The sequence below is a fragment of the Lissotriton helveticus genome, chromosome 3_1 (assembly GCF_964261635.1).
Source record: "Lissotriton helveticus chromosome 3_1, aLisHel1.1, whole genome shotgun sequence".
In the NCBI taxonomy this organism is placed as follows: Eukaryota; Metazoa; Chordata; class Amphibia; order Caudata; family Salamandridae; genus Lissotriton; species Lissotriton helveticus.
In genome coordinates, this window is record NC_136061.1 from 84,875,571 (window position 1) to 84,894,545 (window position 18,975).

The following is an 18,975-nucleotide window of genomic DNA, read 5'->3' on the forward strand; positions in this document are numbered from 1 at the left end:
CCTTTATACCAAACACTTCTTGCAAAGGTTTATGGTCCGATAGAACCAAAAACTTGACACCCCACACAAACAGTTTGAATTTCTTTATCGCCCAGTAAATGGCTAGAGCCTCCTTTTCAAAGGTTGAATAGCACCCTTCAGCACAATTCAAAGCTCAGTAATTACATAATTGCTTCCCTGTTTCTGCTTCAACAGCTCGCCCACACCCCTATCACTCACTTCCGTTACAATTACACACGGCAAACCAGGTATGAAACTTCTCAAACTCTGTGCATCGAAAGTGCTGCCTCATTTGAAGTGTCCCAGCTCTAGGTCAAGATCGCCATACTCCTCTATGCAGTTTTCATACTCAAACTTATTCTGATATGCCTCAGACCACACAAAAATTCGGATTTTTCCTAAGAGCCCTGACTCTTTGTGCACGACTAGCAAGATTAAAAACAAATCTCGAATAATATTTAGAAATACCCAAGAATGATTGTACATCTTCTTTCTTGATGGGGCGGGAAAACTCACAACAGCTCTGACTAAATCCTCTTTGAGCATGATGCCCTCACGTATTACATATGCTGATATACTAGTGAGCCACAGTGTCACAAAATGCGTCAATAACATATGTGTCCAACTTTCAATCCTTTTCTAACCAGAGTACCTGGCCTGTGTCACAATTTGTGCACACGTGAAGTACATACAGGGTTATGCAGAGTTTGAAAACCCAATTCCAATTTTTTTTATGTATCCCTGGACATAAACCCGAATATTACTCCTTCATTTCTTGATATACATGGTTGTGATATTGTCTTTCATGACATTCTTCACTAGTTTGTATGCTACTAATTTTACAAACACATTTACAACCAGATGCCCTAGATTCCTGGTTGTGTAGATGTAAGGTGTTTTCTACAGAGAAAAGAGGTGCCTGAGTCCAATAAGCCTCTAAGTGGGCCCCCAAACCTTAAAGGAAATCACACAAGCACTGTCAGACCTTGCATAGTCTCCTAAAATAGAATGTCCTTGGTTATATTCAGTCTGGGCATCTACTAGAGGAGCAACTTGACTGGCTTAGTCTGAAATAGGGACTGTTCCCAAAAAGTCCATAGAGACCCTGTTTCGTTTGGTCATGAGAACTTGTAAAACCTAGGAAATCAGAAAATACAAGATGCTGAAACCCCAAGAAGTTAATTCACTACACTGATTTACAATCTCTGGTAACCTAAAATAGTTGCAGTTTTCATAGAAAATAATCGAATCTCCCCTCCAAAGAAACATTTCATTTCACTATCCCAAGTAACACCCAGTTTTGCAAAGAGGGAACTGGGACTTCTGCTTTTAAGATATTGATTGGAGATCTACTGTGGTGCTATAATCAAGTCTACCACCAAGTCAATCGTCCTAATAAGGGTAGACAAAGATTAATGCGGGCTGCCACCATTGCCATACACTGCAACAGAACAAAGGGGTGGAGGTTACCTTTAAAGGAAGTACTTTCAAGAGATGCACATTTTGGATGCTGTATGCATGATACACTGTGGATCAGCAAAGCAGCATGGATGTGGAATCCATCTGGCAAGGAGTAGTAGTTGAATAGTCTCCAAATGCATTGAGAATGTGGTGTTAACCGGCACTGCCTTTGGTTAGATGCATCCCTGATAGCATAAAGTGCTAGGTGTGCCGCTGGTTAATTTAGAAGGGAAATGTTACGGGACATTTGGTCTTTATTAGGAGAGGACAATGGCTGGACGCAGAATACATCAATTATGCATGTTTTGTAAAAGATGCAATCCACATATAGAATGACCTGATGTTTCAAATGGTTTCAAATGGATGAGACTCACACTTCTATAGCCTTTGGTCATCTCTGCAGTAGCTGCTGCCAGTGCTGCTTTGGTCTTGGCATTGATCCCCTCGGGGGACACGACCACCATTTTGCGCTGCTTGGCTGGGAGCTGGGACAGAACGTCTGACTTCAGTCGTCGCAGCATCAGAGACTCTTCCAACAGCACCTTCAGCTCGTTCAAGTTGCAGGATCCAGAGTAGTCCCATCCCCAATTTGTCTGTAGAAAATTAAAGAGACTATTATTTGGGGCGTATAGGAATTTACAGACCACTCCAGGAGACAAACATACTATAGACCTTGATAGCCAAGGACTGAATGGCGAAAAACAGACCATACCAAAAAAAAATCATAAAAATTATGACATATTATGGAATATCTTCACATACACAGCTGGAAACTGCCTATCAACTCATTGACCAAAACTTAACCTATATAGATATTTATATACCTAACCCACGCCTATACGGAAATACCCAAACCTAAAGCCTAAAAACCTATCACCTACTACCTGAAACCTTGACCTAAACTGTAAACCTTTCTCTGAACAATTGTTTAAGTCTTTAATTCAATAAACATAATGTAACCACAAAACCTCTGCAGCAGATGACTAGGCTGACGCTTAACCCCCGCGAAACTGCCATCTCCTCCAAATTGAGACAGATACAATTGCACTACATTCACACAATAAACCACACCCCCAAGAGACTGTAGCGAGCAGACAAACACCTGAGCCAGATTTGCAGTCGGTGTTCCTGCTCTGATGCTGATTTCTATCACATGACTTGGCAGTGTCCCCAATCACGCACTACTGGAGAGGAATAAATGCAGCTCTTACCAAGGTATTGGGGTGCAAAATCAAACTGTCACCCAAACAAGCCTTGGGTACGAGATGAGATGGAGGGTAGCAGGGTTGACAGATCTCTGATAAGCATGCACACAGTGGTCACCAAATGGTACACTGCCCGGAAATGGAAACTGAAGGACCCACCACAGGTTGCGGAGTGACGAACAGCAATGGACTGGTGCGCCAAGGTGGAGAAACCTTTCTACCAAGAATGAAAAAATACGTGGTATATTTTTGGAATACTACGGGCTTCACTGCTGTAGACTAGGGGTGCTGTCGTTGGCCAGTGGGATTTGTCCTGTATTTGTGCGTCTTGACGCCCTTTGTTGTATTCACTTGTCAAAACAAAGCTGTTTATCCAAAAAAGTAACATCTGCAGCAACCTCTTGTAGGAATGTGGGCCCAGGCTAAAAGGAAGTGAAGAAGTAGAGGGATCTGTGCCACTGCAATAAAAAAGTAAACCTCCACTGTCAAGTAGCTTCGACCAGGTCTAATAAAGCTGCCCCAAATACCATATACAATGAAGGTAAAAAAAAGCAGGGCAGCCTAAAACCGAATAGAGAGAAAGCTATCAGGAACCAAACAGAAACCAATGTGCTTTCATGACAGTTTAGAGAGATCTTCAACTAAGGAACCTGTTGTGAACATAGGCTATGTAGAGGAGAAGGATAAACCCTCTGAAAGATAAGAGAGAACTGTATTAATACAAATCGTGTGTCAGAAAAGGTCTCAAGTTTGTACAAACCCCTCATCGGTCTAGATGTGGACATGCAAACCTAAACCACTCAGAGAAGAGGATTGTAAAGTCTTATATGTTTTACCCTGCCTATTAACAAGTTTGACATCCAGCACACACCTGAAACAAAAGCTAAATGAGATCAAACAGCCATTGTGCCAAGACTTGTGAAAATTCAGTTCAACACAAATAGCAGATAATCTATATAACAGAAGTAGAAAATATGGTCTGTGACTTATGTTTTTAGCACTGAACCACTATACACCACATGCTAAACCTTCAGAACCTACATTAGACCATAATGATGAACTGAAGTAAACCACTGCATGTATAAGAACCATGCCTGAACAGAGTCCAAAACCTACACTGAAGTCCATGTACTAATGCTTAAAGGTTGCTAAGACACAAAAAACACTAAAGGAAGCATGGGTGCCCCAACTGAAGATAGGCGGCTAGGTGATAAAGTCACAATGTGGAGCTGTGACCTCACACAGAATACAATTGTCAGACAAGGAAAGTGTTACTTGCCTGTAATCCTAGTTCTCCTACTAAGGAATTCTCAGCACTGTCATTGTCCCACCTCGACACACAAATATGAGAAAAAGAAGAGAGAGAGATAGAAAGGCATTTCAGTAGAAACATTTGCTTTAAATAGAAAACCTATCTCTGCAGTAAATTAACAAACTAAATGTGTCCAAATGTAATTTTATCATTTGATACGATAAATTAAGCCAATTAAACGATATGGTCACAAATTGATTAAAAGGTAACTAGAAACATTTATCACAAACTATTTCTAACAAGGAAACGAAGGTCAATGATTGCCATTTTTAAGTCTATGGCAGCCTCTCGGCTATGTGGCTAGAAAGTGTTCTCTCTGTCACCTGCCCCATCGCGCTGCACAGATGACGGGTCTGTTCGTTTCACAGAATCAAGAGTTCTCTAGGTGTAAAAACAAAAAACCCTCACTTGTCTTGGGAAGTGGGAGGGTTGCTTATGACTGATGAGGATTCACCTGTAGGAGAACTAAAAACAGAGGTAGGTAATCTTTCTTTCTCCTGCAGAGAATTGTCGCCAGTAGTCATAAGCACTGAATAGAATAGCAAGCCCATCAGACTAGACAAGGCGGACATAAGAGCAAAACAGCATCCCTCATCAACCGAAGAGACTCTTCAGGGAGACCTTGCCTATACTGCCCACCTATGTGCCCTGGAGTCAGAGTTAAGCCATTAATGTCTCTCAAATACATGGCTGAACTGCCATATAGCAGCCTTACAAATCAATTAATCAATCAGGGGTATTATGAACGCACTACTCACCTGTGTGGGTCTCAAGGCGCTGAGGAGGGGGTGGGGGAGGAGTTAGTAGTTCCCTATCAGTTGAAGAGCCAGGTTTTAGGCACCTTCTTGAATGTGTTCAGGGAGGGGGCACGTCTGTTGTCAACGGGGAGCTCGTTCCAGGTCTTGGCCGCGATGTAGGAGAAGGATCTTCCCCCTGCCTTGGCTCTGCGGAAGCGAGGGGTTTTGGCGAGGAGGAGGTTGGTGGAGCGGAGGATGCGTTTAGGCACGTGGAAGGAGATTCTGTAGTTGAGGTATTGGAGTTCGGTGTTGTGTAGGCATTTGTAGGCGTAGGTGAGTAGCTTGTAGGTAATTCTTTTCTCGACAGGGAGAAAAGGAAGAAAAGGGAGAAAACAGCTTGCGTAGGTGTTGGCTGATGTGTTCGCGTCGAGGGACCCCGAGAACGAGTCAGACGGTAGTGTTCTGTATTGTCTGGAGCTTGAGGAGTAGAAACTTGTTGATGCTGGCATAGAGGGTGTTTCCGTAGTCCAGCCTGCTGGTTTATGAGTGAGTAGGTGACTGTCTTCTTTTCCTCGGGCGGATCCATTTGAAGGTCTTACGGAGGATGCAGAGGGTATTGAAGCAGCTGGAGGTCACGGTGTTGACCTGTCGATTAATGGAGAGGGAGGAGTCGAGTAGGATGCTGAGGTTCTTGGCGTGGTCTGTGGTAGTCGGGGGCAGTCGAGGACGGTGGGCCACCAGGTATTGTTGCACGTCGAAGGGGTGGTTCCGAGGATGAGGACTTCTGTCTTCTCCGAGTTGAGTTTTAAACAGCTGTTGTTCATCCAGGCTACGACGTCCTGCATTCCTTCCTGGAAGTTGAGTCTGGTGGTGGTGGGGTCCTTGGTGAGAGAGAGGATGAGCTGGGTGTTGTCGGCGTAGGAGACTATGCCGAGGCCGCGCCGTCGGACGATGGTGGCAGGGGGCATGTAGACGTTGAAGAGGGTTGGGCAGAGTGAGGATCCCTGTGGGACTCTGCAGTTGATTTCATGTCTGATCCTTTGGCTTCTGCCGGTGAGGAACAATCTGATCCATTTGATGCCTTGTATGCCGGCATCATGTAGTTTGTCTTTGAGTGTGCGGTGGGAGACTGTGTCAAAGGCTGCTGACAGGTCAAGTGGCATCAGGGCCGCGGTGTGGCCTTGGTCGAGGAGGGAAAGGAGGTCGTCAGTAGCCGCGAGTAGGGTGATCTCGGTGCTGTGGTTGCTTCGGAATCCGGATTGGGAGGGGTTGAGGATGGCGAGGTCTTTGATGAACCTTGATATTTCTGCTTCTTCATGTTTCTGCTTCTGCATGTTTCCAGTAGTTGGGAAAGGAGCCGGTCTTACGGTGGTGTTGATGGCGCGTTGTAATACGGGTGTGATGGTGGTGGCTGATCTGTGGTATATGTGAGATAGCCAGGGGTCTGTGGGGGCCCCGGAGTGGATGCCTTTCATGATCACGATGGTCTCCTCGGTCGTGATTGGTGTCCAGGCGGAGATGGTGGTCTGGCTGGCGTTGTCGCCATGCGGGTTCGGGCGTATGGTCATCAAAGTTGTCGTACAGGTTCTTTATGTTTAGGTGGAAGCAGGAGCAGAGTTTCTCGCAGAGGTAGTGGGAGGGGGTAATGTCAGTGGCTTCGCTGCGGGGCTTGGTGAATTCCTGGATGACGATGAAAAGTTCCTTGGAGTTGCCAGAGTTGAAGAGACCTTCCTAATAGAAATAATGCAGCTTTTTTCCTAGTTGAATATGCCTTTGGTCTACCAGGGAGAGATTTGTTTGCTAACAGGTAAAATAATACAATACAAGACACTATCCATCTTCAGATGGACTGTTTTGTTATAGGAAGATCAGGCTAGTATAGTTTATGAAAAGATTACCAGATTGCCTCACCTTTTTTGATTGTCTAAATAGAACTTCAACATCCTCTCCATGTCTAACATTTGAAGGGTATTTTCACTGGGAAGGAAGCTTTCGGAAAGAAAGTAGGAAAGGAAATGGTCTGATTGACGTGAAAATCAGAAATCACTTTAAGTGGAAAGCTTGGGTGATTTCTCATCACCACTCAGTTTTTATGGAACAAAGTGTAAGGTTCTTGGAAACACAATGTTTGCATCTCGCCTTGCAAGCTGTAAACTGCTAACCAATTCTAGTGTTGTAAAAGTGCCTGATGTATAGGTTCAAATGGTGGACCCCTTAACTAGGAAAGGAAAGTTTACCCTTCAACCTTGCTTGATAGTACCTGAAGAAAAAAGCTATTCGAGGACAGCCCTAATCATGAAAGACGCCTTGCAACACTCTAGCATTTAAAACCCATTCATGGTTTTCTTGGAGTGACCTGTTGAGTGAGTCTACTTCTGCATTCTGCAAGCCTGGCAGATGAACCGTTGTGATGTCAGAGTCTGTTGCTCCCCGCCATCTCCAGACCATTTGTGCTTTCAGGAACAGTAGAATGAGCCCTTATTTGCTTACAAATAACACATTGTCGTGTTGTCTATTTGAATAAGTAGGGACTTGGTCTTGAAAGGCTAAAACAAACCATTTTAGAGCTAGATGGACAGCTCTCAATTCCAACAGTTTGCTATAACAGGGCTTCTCTTTCGTTGACCACGTCCCTTGAACTTGGAAATGATCTATATGTGCCTCTCATTCTTGAAAGGAGGCGTCTGTGATTATTGTGTGCTGTCACATCTTGGTGAAAGGGAAATCTCTTCAGCAGATTCTTTGACCAGCACCATTAGAAAACTGATCAGGTCGTTGTGTAGCACAACATGCCAGAAACCGGTCCTAGGAAGCTTGTTTCCGGTCCAGGGAAGGCATGGCTTGGCAGTTCGGGCTGGACTGTTCCTATGAGGCACAAGGTCAGACTGATTTGCACATGGCCATGTCTGAACAGGGGTGGCAGAGTGGGCTAAAGAACGGTGATGGATAAAACCCAGATCTGTTAACTGGGTGTGAGTGTTTGATTGGTTCAGATTTTGTACCGCTGTGTAGCACAACATAAGCTTCTTCTCCAAGCTGTTGGTAAGCTTATCCTACTGGTTCTACAGGCACTGCTGTAGTGGTCTTCTGTGAAGCCTGGAATGATGAGACAGACAGAAGCAAGAGGCCACCAATCCTAGCTACATGACAGGACATCCGGTGAAGCGTTTGTAACAGACTGTCACATATTAGATGGAGGGAAGATAGTCTCTGCTCCTAAATACACACTATTGCGACCTGATTGTCTAAGATCACACCCAAATAGTGTAGCTTTTGAAATAGAGTGGCAGTCGACTTCTTCAGGATGATATGCATAACCAGGTGGCAAAGGAATTCTAAAATGCATTGGAAATGGTTCAAGGCTTCCTCTGAAATTGCAGCCTTTATTAACCAGTAATCTAGGGAAGGGTAGATGAAAATATTCTGCCTCTTGAGATGTCCTGCAACAACTGCCATAAAGTTGAAGAAAGTTTGCAATGAAAACTTCAGCTTGAATGGGACGTCTTTGAAGGAGTAGTGATCACAGCCAACAACCGACTTGAACCAGCAAACATTTGGGTACTGTACCAGTCTTCACGGTAATGGATCTTTACGTCAAACATGATGGTGTTTCTCCCTCTGATGTTGCCTCTCTTGAATCTCCAAGTCGGGGTGTCCTAATAGAGTAATGTGGGAGCTGTGGTAGAAGGCCCACCTTCTTCCTACCCTTCTCTAGGGATATGGTTATTAATGGCCATGTAAGAGAGATGAAGGTGTTTGTCTTGTTTTTCATTTTGGTGCCTGCCTCGTGAGGTGGAGTCACTTCCCACATAAGTAAGGACTGGAACGAGGAAAATAGCAAGGTGCAACATGGAGATATGAGGTCAATGTTCAGCAACATCTATTCATCCAAGAACAGCTGGTGCTCTAAAATCACATTATTATGATGGAGGAAGTGCACTTTAAAACGTAAGTTCGGCATTTGTTTTATAAATCTGCAAACTTAGGCTAGCTTATACACATTTGGGAAAATTGTTACCTTGTTTTCTTGAGGAACACTTCCAACTCTCCTGTCTTTAGATATATACATCTTAGAGAAATATGCAAAGAATAGAGCCTTAGAGAGACAAAGAGCACAGAGATCTGAAGTTTCAAGATAACCATGTCAGAGAGATTTCATGATTTTGGACCAAAAGTTATTGATTTAACAAAAACAAAAAAAATTAACTAAATGTGTGAAAGCCATTAAAGTTAGTGCGGCGACCAGCAAAGCCTGAGACGAAGGTCCAATAAGAGGCCTCTCACACAATAAATGAAACTTCAGTTGTCAGAGCAGTCAAAGATACATAGTTAGGACCGCAAACAGTCACTACAAGAAAGGACAAAATGAGTATCACATATAATATAATGAATTCAATAAACTGGCTGAGTTATCATGAGTTCGAAGTAAATTATTAAAATTTCTAGTGCAAGATACTTTGTGCCTAATTTAGACTTTGGTGGACGGATACTCTGCCTTATTCAAAGTGCCATAAGCAGAGCTTAACTTGGAAAAGAATAAGTGCCGGGGCCCAATGTTCTGTTTAGAAGACAGCGGCCAGCTCGACTGAAAGTTGGTACGCTGAATGCCAATGCTGCGTAGTCTTGAGTCCACCTCAGGGCTCTGTAATCCACCACCAGACACTCCTGGCCTCTGTATCTCACACTTGTGGGTTCTTTTTCATCCCAGCTTTCTCTCTTTGTTCCTTTTTTCCACTTTTCAATTCTTTCCCCCCTTTGGGCTTTTCTTTCTCTTGAGATTGGCAACCATCTGATGAGGAAAATTGAGTGCCAGAGGGGCCCACCTGCCACCATTGGCTCAATTTAAGCACTAGAGATAGGCCAGAATGCACTTTCAATAAGGTAGACAGCATACCCGTCACATTTGTGACGCATTAACCCATCAGCCAAATTGTACATCAGTCTCTTTGTGTTTAAATGATGTAACAAACTCAAGTTTTGAAAGACTGTAGTAAGGGGCACTAAGTTTAACATCTCTAGGTACCCAGCCTCCTACACAAAGGATGAAAAGCTTCATCAGGAAGCAGGATTTATTTTAAATGATCACTAATGTTACACATGAGTCGCTGCAGGCATGCCAATCCACTGAGAAATCATTCAACTCCTAAATGGGGAAAGGTATTGTACAAGCTGGTGCAGGTTTGTAACCGATAAGTGTCATTCCCAAGTACAGGTACTTTAACTGTTCACAGAAACACTAGAATCCAAACCATTAAAAACGGACAAAAAACAAATAATTTATAGGATTGACCTGTCTCTTATTGGATACTCCTGTTATAGTCGTACTCGGACGTCACAGCGGCACCTACAACCCACCTGCTTAGCTTCGCAGTAGCGGAATCCGAAGTCGTGGAACCGAGGGAAGAAGGCGGGCCGGACAGCAACGATCTGTGTGTACAGCTCTGATGGGCGCGACATGGCGGGGGTCCCGGAGAGCAAGATCACACGCTTGGCAGTCTGGGAACACAGAAAGGGCAATTTCATTAAAAACAATGTTTTGTTCTCTGTAACACTGGTATCACAAGCTGTGTAAAGGAAATCTTTAGAAAGCAAGCACTACTCCAAGCGCTTAGGCTGCCCATGTGTTACTCACCCCCTCCCTCTACTAACCGTCCATCACCACGCTTGCTCTACAACATCCGGGTGTTCAATGACACTGAGGCGTGTGTGCAAGGGGCACGCCCCGTGCCGCACAGGTCTGCTCTTCTAAGGGTTATTAATGGGAAAACAAGTACTGACACAGGCAATAAGTATGGTTTATAAAGTGAGTGCTTCTTCACTGATTATGTAGATGAGTGAGGGCATGAAAAGAGATAATCATTCAATGACAATGAATAGATAACTCAGTAAGCAGATGTGAATGACTTGAATGCATGGATCTTGGGAGCGATTGAGGTAGTGAGAAGAGCAGTGTGTTAGAAGAGGCCCTACGAGTGCATTGAATGGGGAGTCGATATGAGGGCATTTGATGGATGCGCATGAGCACATGGATAGATGGCTACGTGAATGGGTGAATATATGAACGGACAACAGGAGCGCGAACAGTCAGTGAGAAGCACAGGCAGCAGACCCTACTCCAGGATCTGGAAGGGCCATGAAGAGGAGTGTGATTATCCAGAGTCTCGTGGTGTCTGAAGTGCAGCTCATGGGGGGTCTCAAAATTGAGCTGTCTCTCCTAATAGTGACTGGCATGCTTCCTCTTCTTTTCCATCCTCCAGTCTCTCTCATTCCCATCACTCCCTCTTTACCCATCACCCTCCTTGTCCATCGTTCTTCCCGCCCTCTTGTTCTTCCACTCTCCTCCAGTCTCTTCACACCCCTTCTGTGGACCCTCCCCCAACAATTACCCTTTGGCCTTGACCCTCCTATGTGACTACCTACCTTTCTCGTCGTCCACATCTTGCACCAGTGTCATTCTGTGCCCGCACTCTTCCATATTCCTCTCCATCTGCGCACCTCTTATGTCCGACTTAATACATGCTTACCCCTCCCCAACTCGCATCACTCAACTTATTCATTACCCTGCTTCAGCAATCCTACTTCCTCATACTCATTCCTCATCCTCCTTCATCCGTCTCTTACGCCATCTTCTTCAACTTCTCTACTTTATGGCGCTCATCACCCCTACTGAAAACTATTCAACCCTCTGTCATTTTTCTTGTTTTCATTTCAATTACTCCTTTACTCTTGTTTCATCTACCTATTTCCTTACCATTCTTTTGTCTTATTCTTCCTTTTCTTTTCTCACTGCTTATCTATTCTATCATATCTAATCAACCGCCATCTCTCATCTCTGTACATCATCACCTTTTTTTCTAAAATCTTTGATTGTGTTTGTTAACCACTGGACCCACAGTACAGATAGTCCTGAGAGCGATCCTGGCTCGGAGTCAGTCATCAGAGTGATTTGTGGTGCTGCTGAAGTACCATCAAGACACAATATGCCTGGCACTTGCCCATGAATCATCAACAAATAGAGGAACGAGGGCTTTTAAGAGACAGGTCCAGCATACATGCCCAATAACATGTGGATCTAAGAGTGGTATGCAGTTCCTAGGGACAGGAGAAGGAGGAGCAAGTGCTTCTCGCGAACCGCTGAGGGGGGGTGGGGGAGGGGTAGACTGAGACCTCAGCCAGGACATCCACGGCAATGGCGGACACGAGCAACGGTCTGTATGGTCTTTACCCACGGCCGGGCTCCTAGGGTGATGCCCCCCCCACCCCCCCTCCCAGATGTTTGAGAGAAGGAAGAACCTGTCAGCATTTATTGTTTGCCCCTCTTAGGGATTTATTTGCATCTATTCCATAGAGACGGTACAATTTAGGATACTCAATGACCGTCACCTACACTCAAAGAGTAGATTAGGTTTCTCTCTACCCGCCACCCCCCGGTCCTGAAGAAACGCCACACATCCGTTAGGAGTCTTTAGGCGTGAAACATGTCGATCTTTTAACCATCCATACTTGTCACTACACACACTTAGCTGCAGCAGGTTGTATTCACCTGGCCAGCCTTGACTCTTGTAGTCTCTTTTTTTAACCATAGCATAGTGTCCAGTTAATAAAGGTTCCCTGGAACACTTATAGCTATTTTTATTACACGCACTGCACCCACTCTACTCACCATATTATGCCCCTACACCTCCACACATAGGGCCTCCTGGCGTTCTACTCTAAAGACCTCCAGCAAAGAGCCGCCTTGCGGGGCCCGTTGGGCATTGCAGTGCCGGCCCAACAAGGAGCTGCCTTATGATGAAGCATGACACCTCTCGGGGTGTCTGAGGGCCCTTGATCCTTATTGGAGCTCTCCCCCCTCTGATCCTTCTCCTACCTAGTTCCCTTTCCTTTCCCCTCTCTTCCTTCTTGCTCCTCCTTCTCCTGTCCCTAGGAACTACATACCACTCTTAGATCCACTTGCCCATGAGTGTCAGAAGTGACTCTGCCCAAGAAGGGATTGAAGTGTGTGAGGCCTCATCGAGCCTGCCATGGACTCTCATATTTGATGAGTGTTCAAGGCTGAGTGACTGATCGCACAATAGTGCCTAAAAGAGAGGGGAGAGCACTCCACTTGTGCCTGCAGGACTGGGCTGCTAACCAAAAGCAGCCATGGCAAATTTTGTCAGACCATTGGTCATATTGCACTTAGGAAGACAGCGCAGCAAGCAAGCCTTCCCACTGCACAGAGAGCTGGGGTGCTAGGGTGCTCCTCCTCCCCCGGTATCGCACACAATTCAAAAATTATATATTCTGCAGCACATTCACAATATACATTCAAGTGCATTAACTTTTAAAGCATAATAACTTTTCAATACACCATGAACTGAAGCAGGCAAGGTATACGCAGAATGCAGCATTAGAAACATATTTACAGTTTCTGATACGAATTAGAGGAATGGGGCCTCATTCAATGAAGCAGGTCAAAACCAGCAGGTTTACATTTATTTAACCCACCTAATTAAGCATTAGTCCAGTAAAGGTTAATGACCAGTCCAACCCTGAGAAAAGTGACACTACAAGTCCCATAATGTAAAGGTCTCTAGGCTAAAAGGACAGGATTGGCTTAATGTGTTAGTTATACTACACACAGCAAACCTGGTAGGTATATGGCACACATTGTTGGATTTGTAGTTTTAGTTTTAACAAGCTATTGGCAGGAAAGTCAGAACTCGAGTATTATGCTGACTCTGCCAAATGAATGCTTCCTTAAGGTCAGAGAATTTCTGGAGGATTTTTGCTACATTAGAAGTTAAAAAGGTTTTTGTAAAATAATTATTTGGTCATCTTTATAACTTAAAAATGTGTGGTTTTTTTTTTTTACAAATAAGGGCACAAATGAACAGGTTACTTACCCGCGGTAACGCTTTTTCTGGTAGATACAGTATCGCCTGTGGATTCCTCACCTTATGAATATCCCTCCACGCCGACGAGGTTGTCACAATGCCATGGCTCCGCACGCAGCTCCGCATGACGTCACTGGAGCCATAACAGGACCACGTCGGCGTGATGACGTCAGTTCCACCCATTTTTTGCATGCCACTGAGGCAAAACAGGCGGATCGACCATAGAGACAATGCATACATAGTACACAGAATTCACACAAATACACCCAGTGTAAATTTAAATAAGAAAGCAAAGCAAGCTCACATTTCAAATAAGCCCACATATAGACAAATAGAGGTAATACAGAATGGCAAGATAAAATCACCAAATTAATCAATACCTCTTTTTAAGGTATAAAAGGTATAAAAGGGTGAACGGGAGACGGGTGGGTCAGTTAGGAATCCACAGGCAGATACTGTTTCCACCAGACAAAGCGTTACCGAAGGTAAGTAACTTGTTCTTCTGATGGATACATCTGCCTGTGGATTACTCACCTTATGAATGGAATCCCACAGCAGTCCCACTCCCGGAGGAGGGTGTCCACCCTTCTATACCAAAAAATCTTGAAAAACAGAGCACAGAAAATGGCTGTCCCTCCTCACCTCAGGAATCTAAGCAGTAATGCTTCGCGAAAGTGTGGAGGGAGGCCCAAGTTGCGGCCTTACAGATGTCCCACACAGGAACACCCCTAGACAAGGCAGAAGTAGCTGATTTAGCCCTGGTGGAATGAGCTCTAATGCCTTCAGGAGGCACCTTACCAGCCAGAGCGTAGCAGATCTTGATGCACAAGATGATCCACCTGGATAAAGTGCGCTTGTGCACCACCTTGCCCTTCATACATCCAGCATAGCCCACAAAGAGCTGACTATCCTGACGGAAGTCCTTTGTTCTATCCAAATAGAAACTAATCGCCCTCTTTGGATCCAAGCGATGAAGCCTCTTCTCCTCCTTGGAAGGGTGAGGGGGAGGATAGAAAGTAGGGAGGGTAATGGACTGACCTAAATGGAAGGGAGTTACCATCTCATTTATTTATGCAGAAAAGCAGCTCTGGTCCGGAGTACTATCCTTTCAGCATGTATGGTCAGAAACGGAGGCTTTGAACTCAAAGCCTGAAGCTCACTCACCCTCCTAGCTGAAGTGATAGCCACAAGAAAGACCGTTTTGAATGATAGCAGTCTCAAAGGACAACTGTGCATGGGTTCAAACAAGGAACCCATTAAAAAAGTTAACACTAGATTTTAATCCCACTGGGGCATATTAAAAGGAGTGGGAAGAAACACGTTTGTCAGTCCCTTAATCAACCGTAAGACTATAGGAGACTTAAAAAGAGATGGCTGATCAGGCAAACAAAGAAATGCCGACAAAGCCGACAAGTATCCTTTAACAGTGGCCACAGAACAACCCTGCTGGGCCAAATGAAGCGAAAAACAAAGAAAATCAGAAAGATGTGCTTTTAAGGGATCAATAGATTTCTCTCCACACCATTTAACACATTTTGACCACCTGTAGGAGTAGATAGACTTGGTGGAGTGTCCCCTGGCCGTTTAGTCTCCAGGCATGAAGGTGCAAGCTCTGGAGGTGGGGGTGTAGAACCTGCCCCTCCGTCTGCGAGAGGAGGTCTACCCTGAGAGGGAGACGGAGCGGAGGGTGCGACGAGAGGTGAAGAAGGTCCGTGTACCACACCCTTCTTGGCCAATCAGGGGCAATCAATATAACTTGGGCCCGGTCTCGGCGAATCTTCCTCAGAACACAAGGATACAAGAGTATGGAGGAAATGCATAAAGGAGTTGTGAGCTCCAACTTAACTGAAACGCGTCCCCTAACGCTCCCTGCCTCGGAAAATGGAGACTGCAGAATGACGGGCAGTGCGCGTTCTCTAGAGTGGCAAACAGGTCCACCAAAGGAGTTCCCCACGTCGAAGTACCTCTGGATTTTATTTATTTATTTGTGTTTTGTAGAGCGCATGGTTACACTAGCAAGTGTGTCCCCGCGCTGAAGAAATTGCTGAAGATAGTGCCAGAAGTTCATGCTCCTTTCTGATCTTAGTCCTTGGGGAAGAGGAATGTTTTTAGCTCTCTTCTGAAATGTGGCTCAGATTGTTCTGTACGCAGTTTTTCTGGCAGCTGGTTCCATGTCCTGGCCGTCTTGACTCTGAATGATTTACCGCCCATCCTGGCTGTTTTGATCTTCGGAACTTGTATTTGCCCTGTGCCGCGGGATCTCAGCTGGCGGGTGGGTTCGTACCATTTCAGAAGGCCATGCAGGTATCTTGGGCCTTTACCGTGCAGGATGCGGTGTCCTACACACAGGGCTTTAAAGGTCACCCGTTCCCGGATCGGGAGCCAGTGAAGGGTTTTCAGAGCTTTCATCGATGAAGCTCTTCTGGGTAGTTGTAGGATCAGGCGGGCCGCTGCGTTCTGTGTACCTTGTAGTCTAGAAAGACTTTTTCTGCTGGCCCCTAGAAACAGTACGTTTCCATAGTCTAGCCTGGATGTTATCAGGCTGTGGACTATGGTCTGTCGTACTGATATGGGCATAAGGTCCAGCGTTTTTCTAAGGACCCGCAGTATCCCAAAACAGGTGCCTGCCACTTGTTTGGTTTGGTGGTCGAACGTTAAGTTTTTGTCTAGCCAGACCCCTAGATTTTTTACTACGTTACTAGGTGTGGGCAGCTCACCCAGCTCTTCGGGCCACCAGGCTGAGGTCCATACTGATGGGGATTTACCTATGATCAGTACCTCCGTCTTAATTCCATTTAGGCGTAGGCAATTGTCTGCCATCCACAGAGCCACCTTCTGCATGCAGGACGCGAAGTTACTGGCGCTTTGTTTCTCTGGTTGTGTTATGGTCACAATCAGTTGCGTATCGTCAGCATACGATACTATCTCAACCCCGTACGTGTCTGTGATTCCTCCAACGGGGGCCACATAGAGATTAAACAGGGTGGGGCTGAGACTCAAGCCCTGTGGCACTCCCTGATTTAGTTTTATTTCGTTGGACCTGAACTGGCCCTGGGCGACCTGAAATGTTCGATCAGTTAGGAATGATTGAAGCCATTCCCAAGCTTTTCCTCTCACTCCTTTTCCATGAGGTGGGGACTTGTCCTGTGCTAAAGGAGAGAGCCAGAAGATGACTGATGTAAGGCTCCAGGATAGTTGTACAGCCATGGAGTCTTTTGGGGGTTGCTGGATCACTCGGTGATCCTGGTTTAATACTGTTTGCTATGTGACATATAGTTTCCTTAGACGGAACTAGAAATGCTGAGAGGTAGTTAATCTCATGTGTCTGTATGATGTTGTCTGCCTGTCCCCCGTCTACTCTGGCAGTGTCTGGGAAACCCGCATAGATTTTATCTACTTTGCTAGCAAAGAACTCGGCTATTAAATTGCACGTTTTAGTAGATCCAATCATAGGGGCTGCAAGTGGGGTGAGATCAGAGAGTTCCCTATATACTAGGAACATTTCCTTCATGGAGCTGTCAGCGTCTTTGATTCTTGTACAGAAGTAGGATCTTCTAGTTTTGCGAATCAATACGTGGTATACCTTTAAGTTATTTTTTGTAGTCCGTTCTATCAGTCTCTAGGTAATGTTTCCGCCATTTCCTCTCTAAGCTTTTACATTTTGTTTTTTGATCCCGGAGTTCAGTGTTGAACCAGGGTGCGGATTTGGATCTCCTTGCCGGAGCCTTATGAGTCCAAGGCGCTGTGCAATCTAGTGCTTGTAGGATTCGTTGATTCAATTGAAGGCAGGCGGTTTCTATATCTTTGCCTTCGGGGGGGGCCTCCAGATGTAATCATTTTATTGAAAGCCTCCGTGGAGAATTTTGCCCACTTCCTTCGTTTGCTGGTTGCGATAGGTTCCTTCTGGCATCCATTGTCTGGGACCGCCACCCGGAAGGTGATTAAAGTATGGTCTGACCAAATTACCGGGGTGGGGGGCTCTACGTTTATGGTATCCCAGTTGGCAAAGATAGGATCTAGGAGATGGCTGTGACAGTGAGTGGGCCTTTCTGATTTAAGCAGCATTTGGATGCTGGCTAACTCTTGTTTAATATCCTGGGCTTCAGTATTCTTCAGGTCGTCAAAATGATAGTTTAGGTCACCTAGTAGGAGGAGTCTCATGTTTGAGAGCGGAGAGTGTGAGGGTTTCCATCAGTTGGGTGAAAAAGGGAGCTCCAGGTCCCGGGGGGCGGTATATCAGGTAACCCCTGATGCAGTACCCCTGGTGCACAGAGATGGAAAAGAAACCCGTTTCACTGCTAACAAGATCCCTTCCCTCTAGCGTGCAGACCAGGTCTTGTTTATGAATTATCGCGATTCCTCCCCCTTTTCCCTTTGGCCTATCTATTCTCTTGATGTTATATCCCGATGGGAGGGCCTCCAGTATATCTGGTGCCGATGTGGTGTTCAGCCACGTCTCTGTGAGGAATAAGGCATTTACCTGACTATCCATAAGGTAGTCGTGTACCTCCATCTTGTGTTTTCCTAGGGAGCGACAATTTAGCAGGGCAAGGTTCAGTATCTTACTTTTGTGTCTAGACCCGAGTTGTCTAGTGACTGCAAAGGAGCAGTGAGCACACTTTTTCCCTCCCTTATTAACGTCTAAGCTATGCCGACAGGGGTTATCTAGAGGGGGACACTCGTGGAAGCCTCCACTCGTGGTCGGCGGAGAACAGTCGACTGAGACTGTCCACACGCATGTTCAACACCCAGGCCAGATGATTTGCCATCAAACAAATCCAATGATCCAGAGCCGCAACGCATCTCTGCAGAGATGGCACGACCCTACTCCTCCCTGCTTGTTGACATACCACATTGTGGCAGTGTTGTCCATCAGTACTACAAAAGAAAGAGTCCACCCAAATGAATCAAAGATTGGCCCACAAGGAGTCCACTAGTTTAAATGCACCACATAGAGCTCACCAATAGGCGACAAACAGGCCACAGGGTAGATAAAGCTTAAATTGTTAAATGTACAAAATCTTTATTTTCATTTTCATATTTTTTTTGCACACATTGAATCCAAGATAATTAATAACAAAATACGTAAATTCATCGGTTCATAAAACATAGATCAATAAATACATATAATATAGCGACCCCACATCAACCTCTCATCATACAACTACCATCTTCTCATCCAGTCACACACAAACATCCACTTCAACATCAGACACTATATACAAACTCCACAACGTAATCCCCAGAGTGACACATGAATAGGATCCTGCGGAGTCTTCTTGGCAAGATGCCAGAGAGTCCAGATCGAGTGTTGTCCATCAGGACTTGAACCGACTGACCGCAGAGGGAAGGGAGAAAGGCCTTGAGTGGCAAGCGTATCG

General features: G+C 45.3%; 1 protein-coding gene across 1 annotated transcript in view; it reads right to left on the reverse strand.

Moving 5' to 3' along the window:
• SMARCAL1 (SNF2 related chromatin remodeling annealing helicase 1) overlaps positions 1-18,975 on the reverse strand; it is a 326,034-nt gene that overhangs the window by 83,994 nt on the left and 223,065 nt on the right. Inside the window, exons 10-11 of the mRNA XM_078679275.1 lie at positions 10,071-10,211; positions 1,836-2,054 (exon numbers count right to left, since the gene is read on the reverse strand). Coding sequence (XP_078535401.1) covers positions 1,836-2,054; positions 10,071-10,211 — 360 coding nt within the window. The remainder of the gene's footprint in view (positions 1-1,835; positions 2,055-10,070; positions 10,212-18,975) is intronic.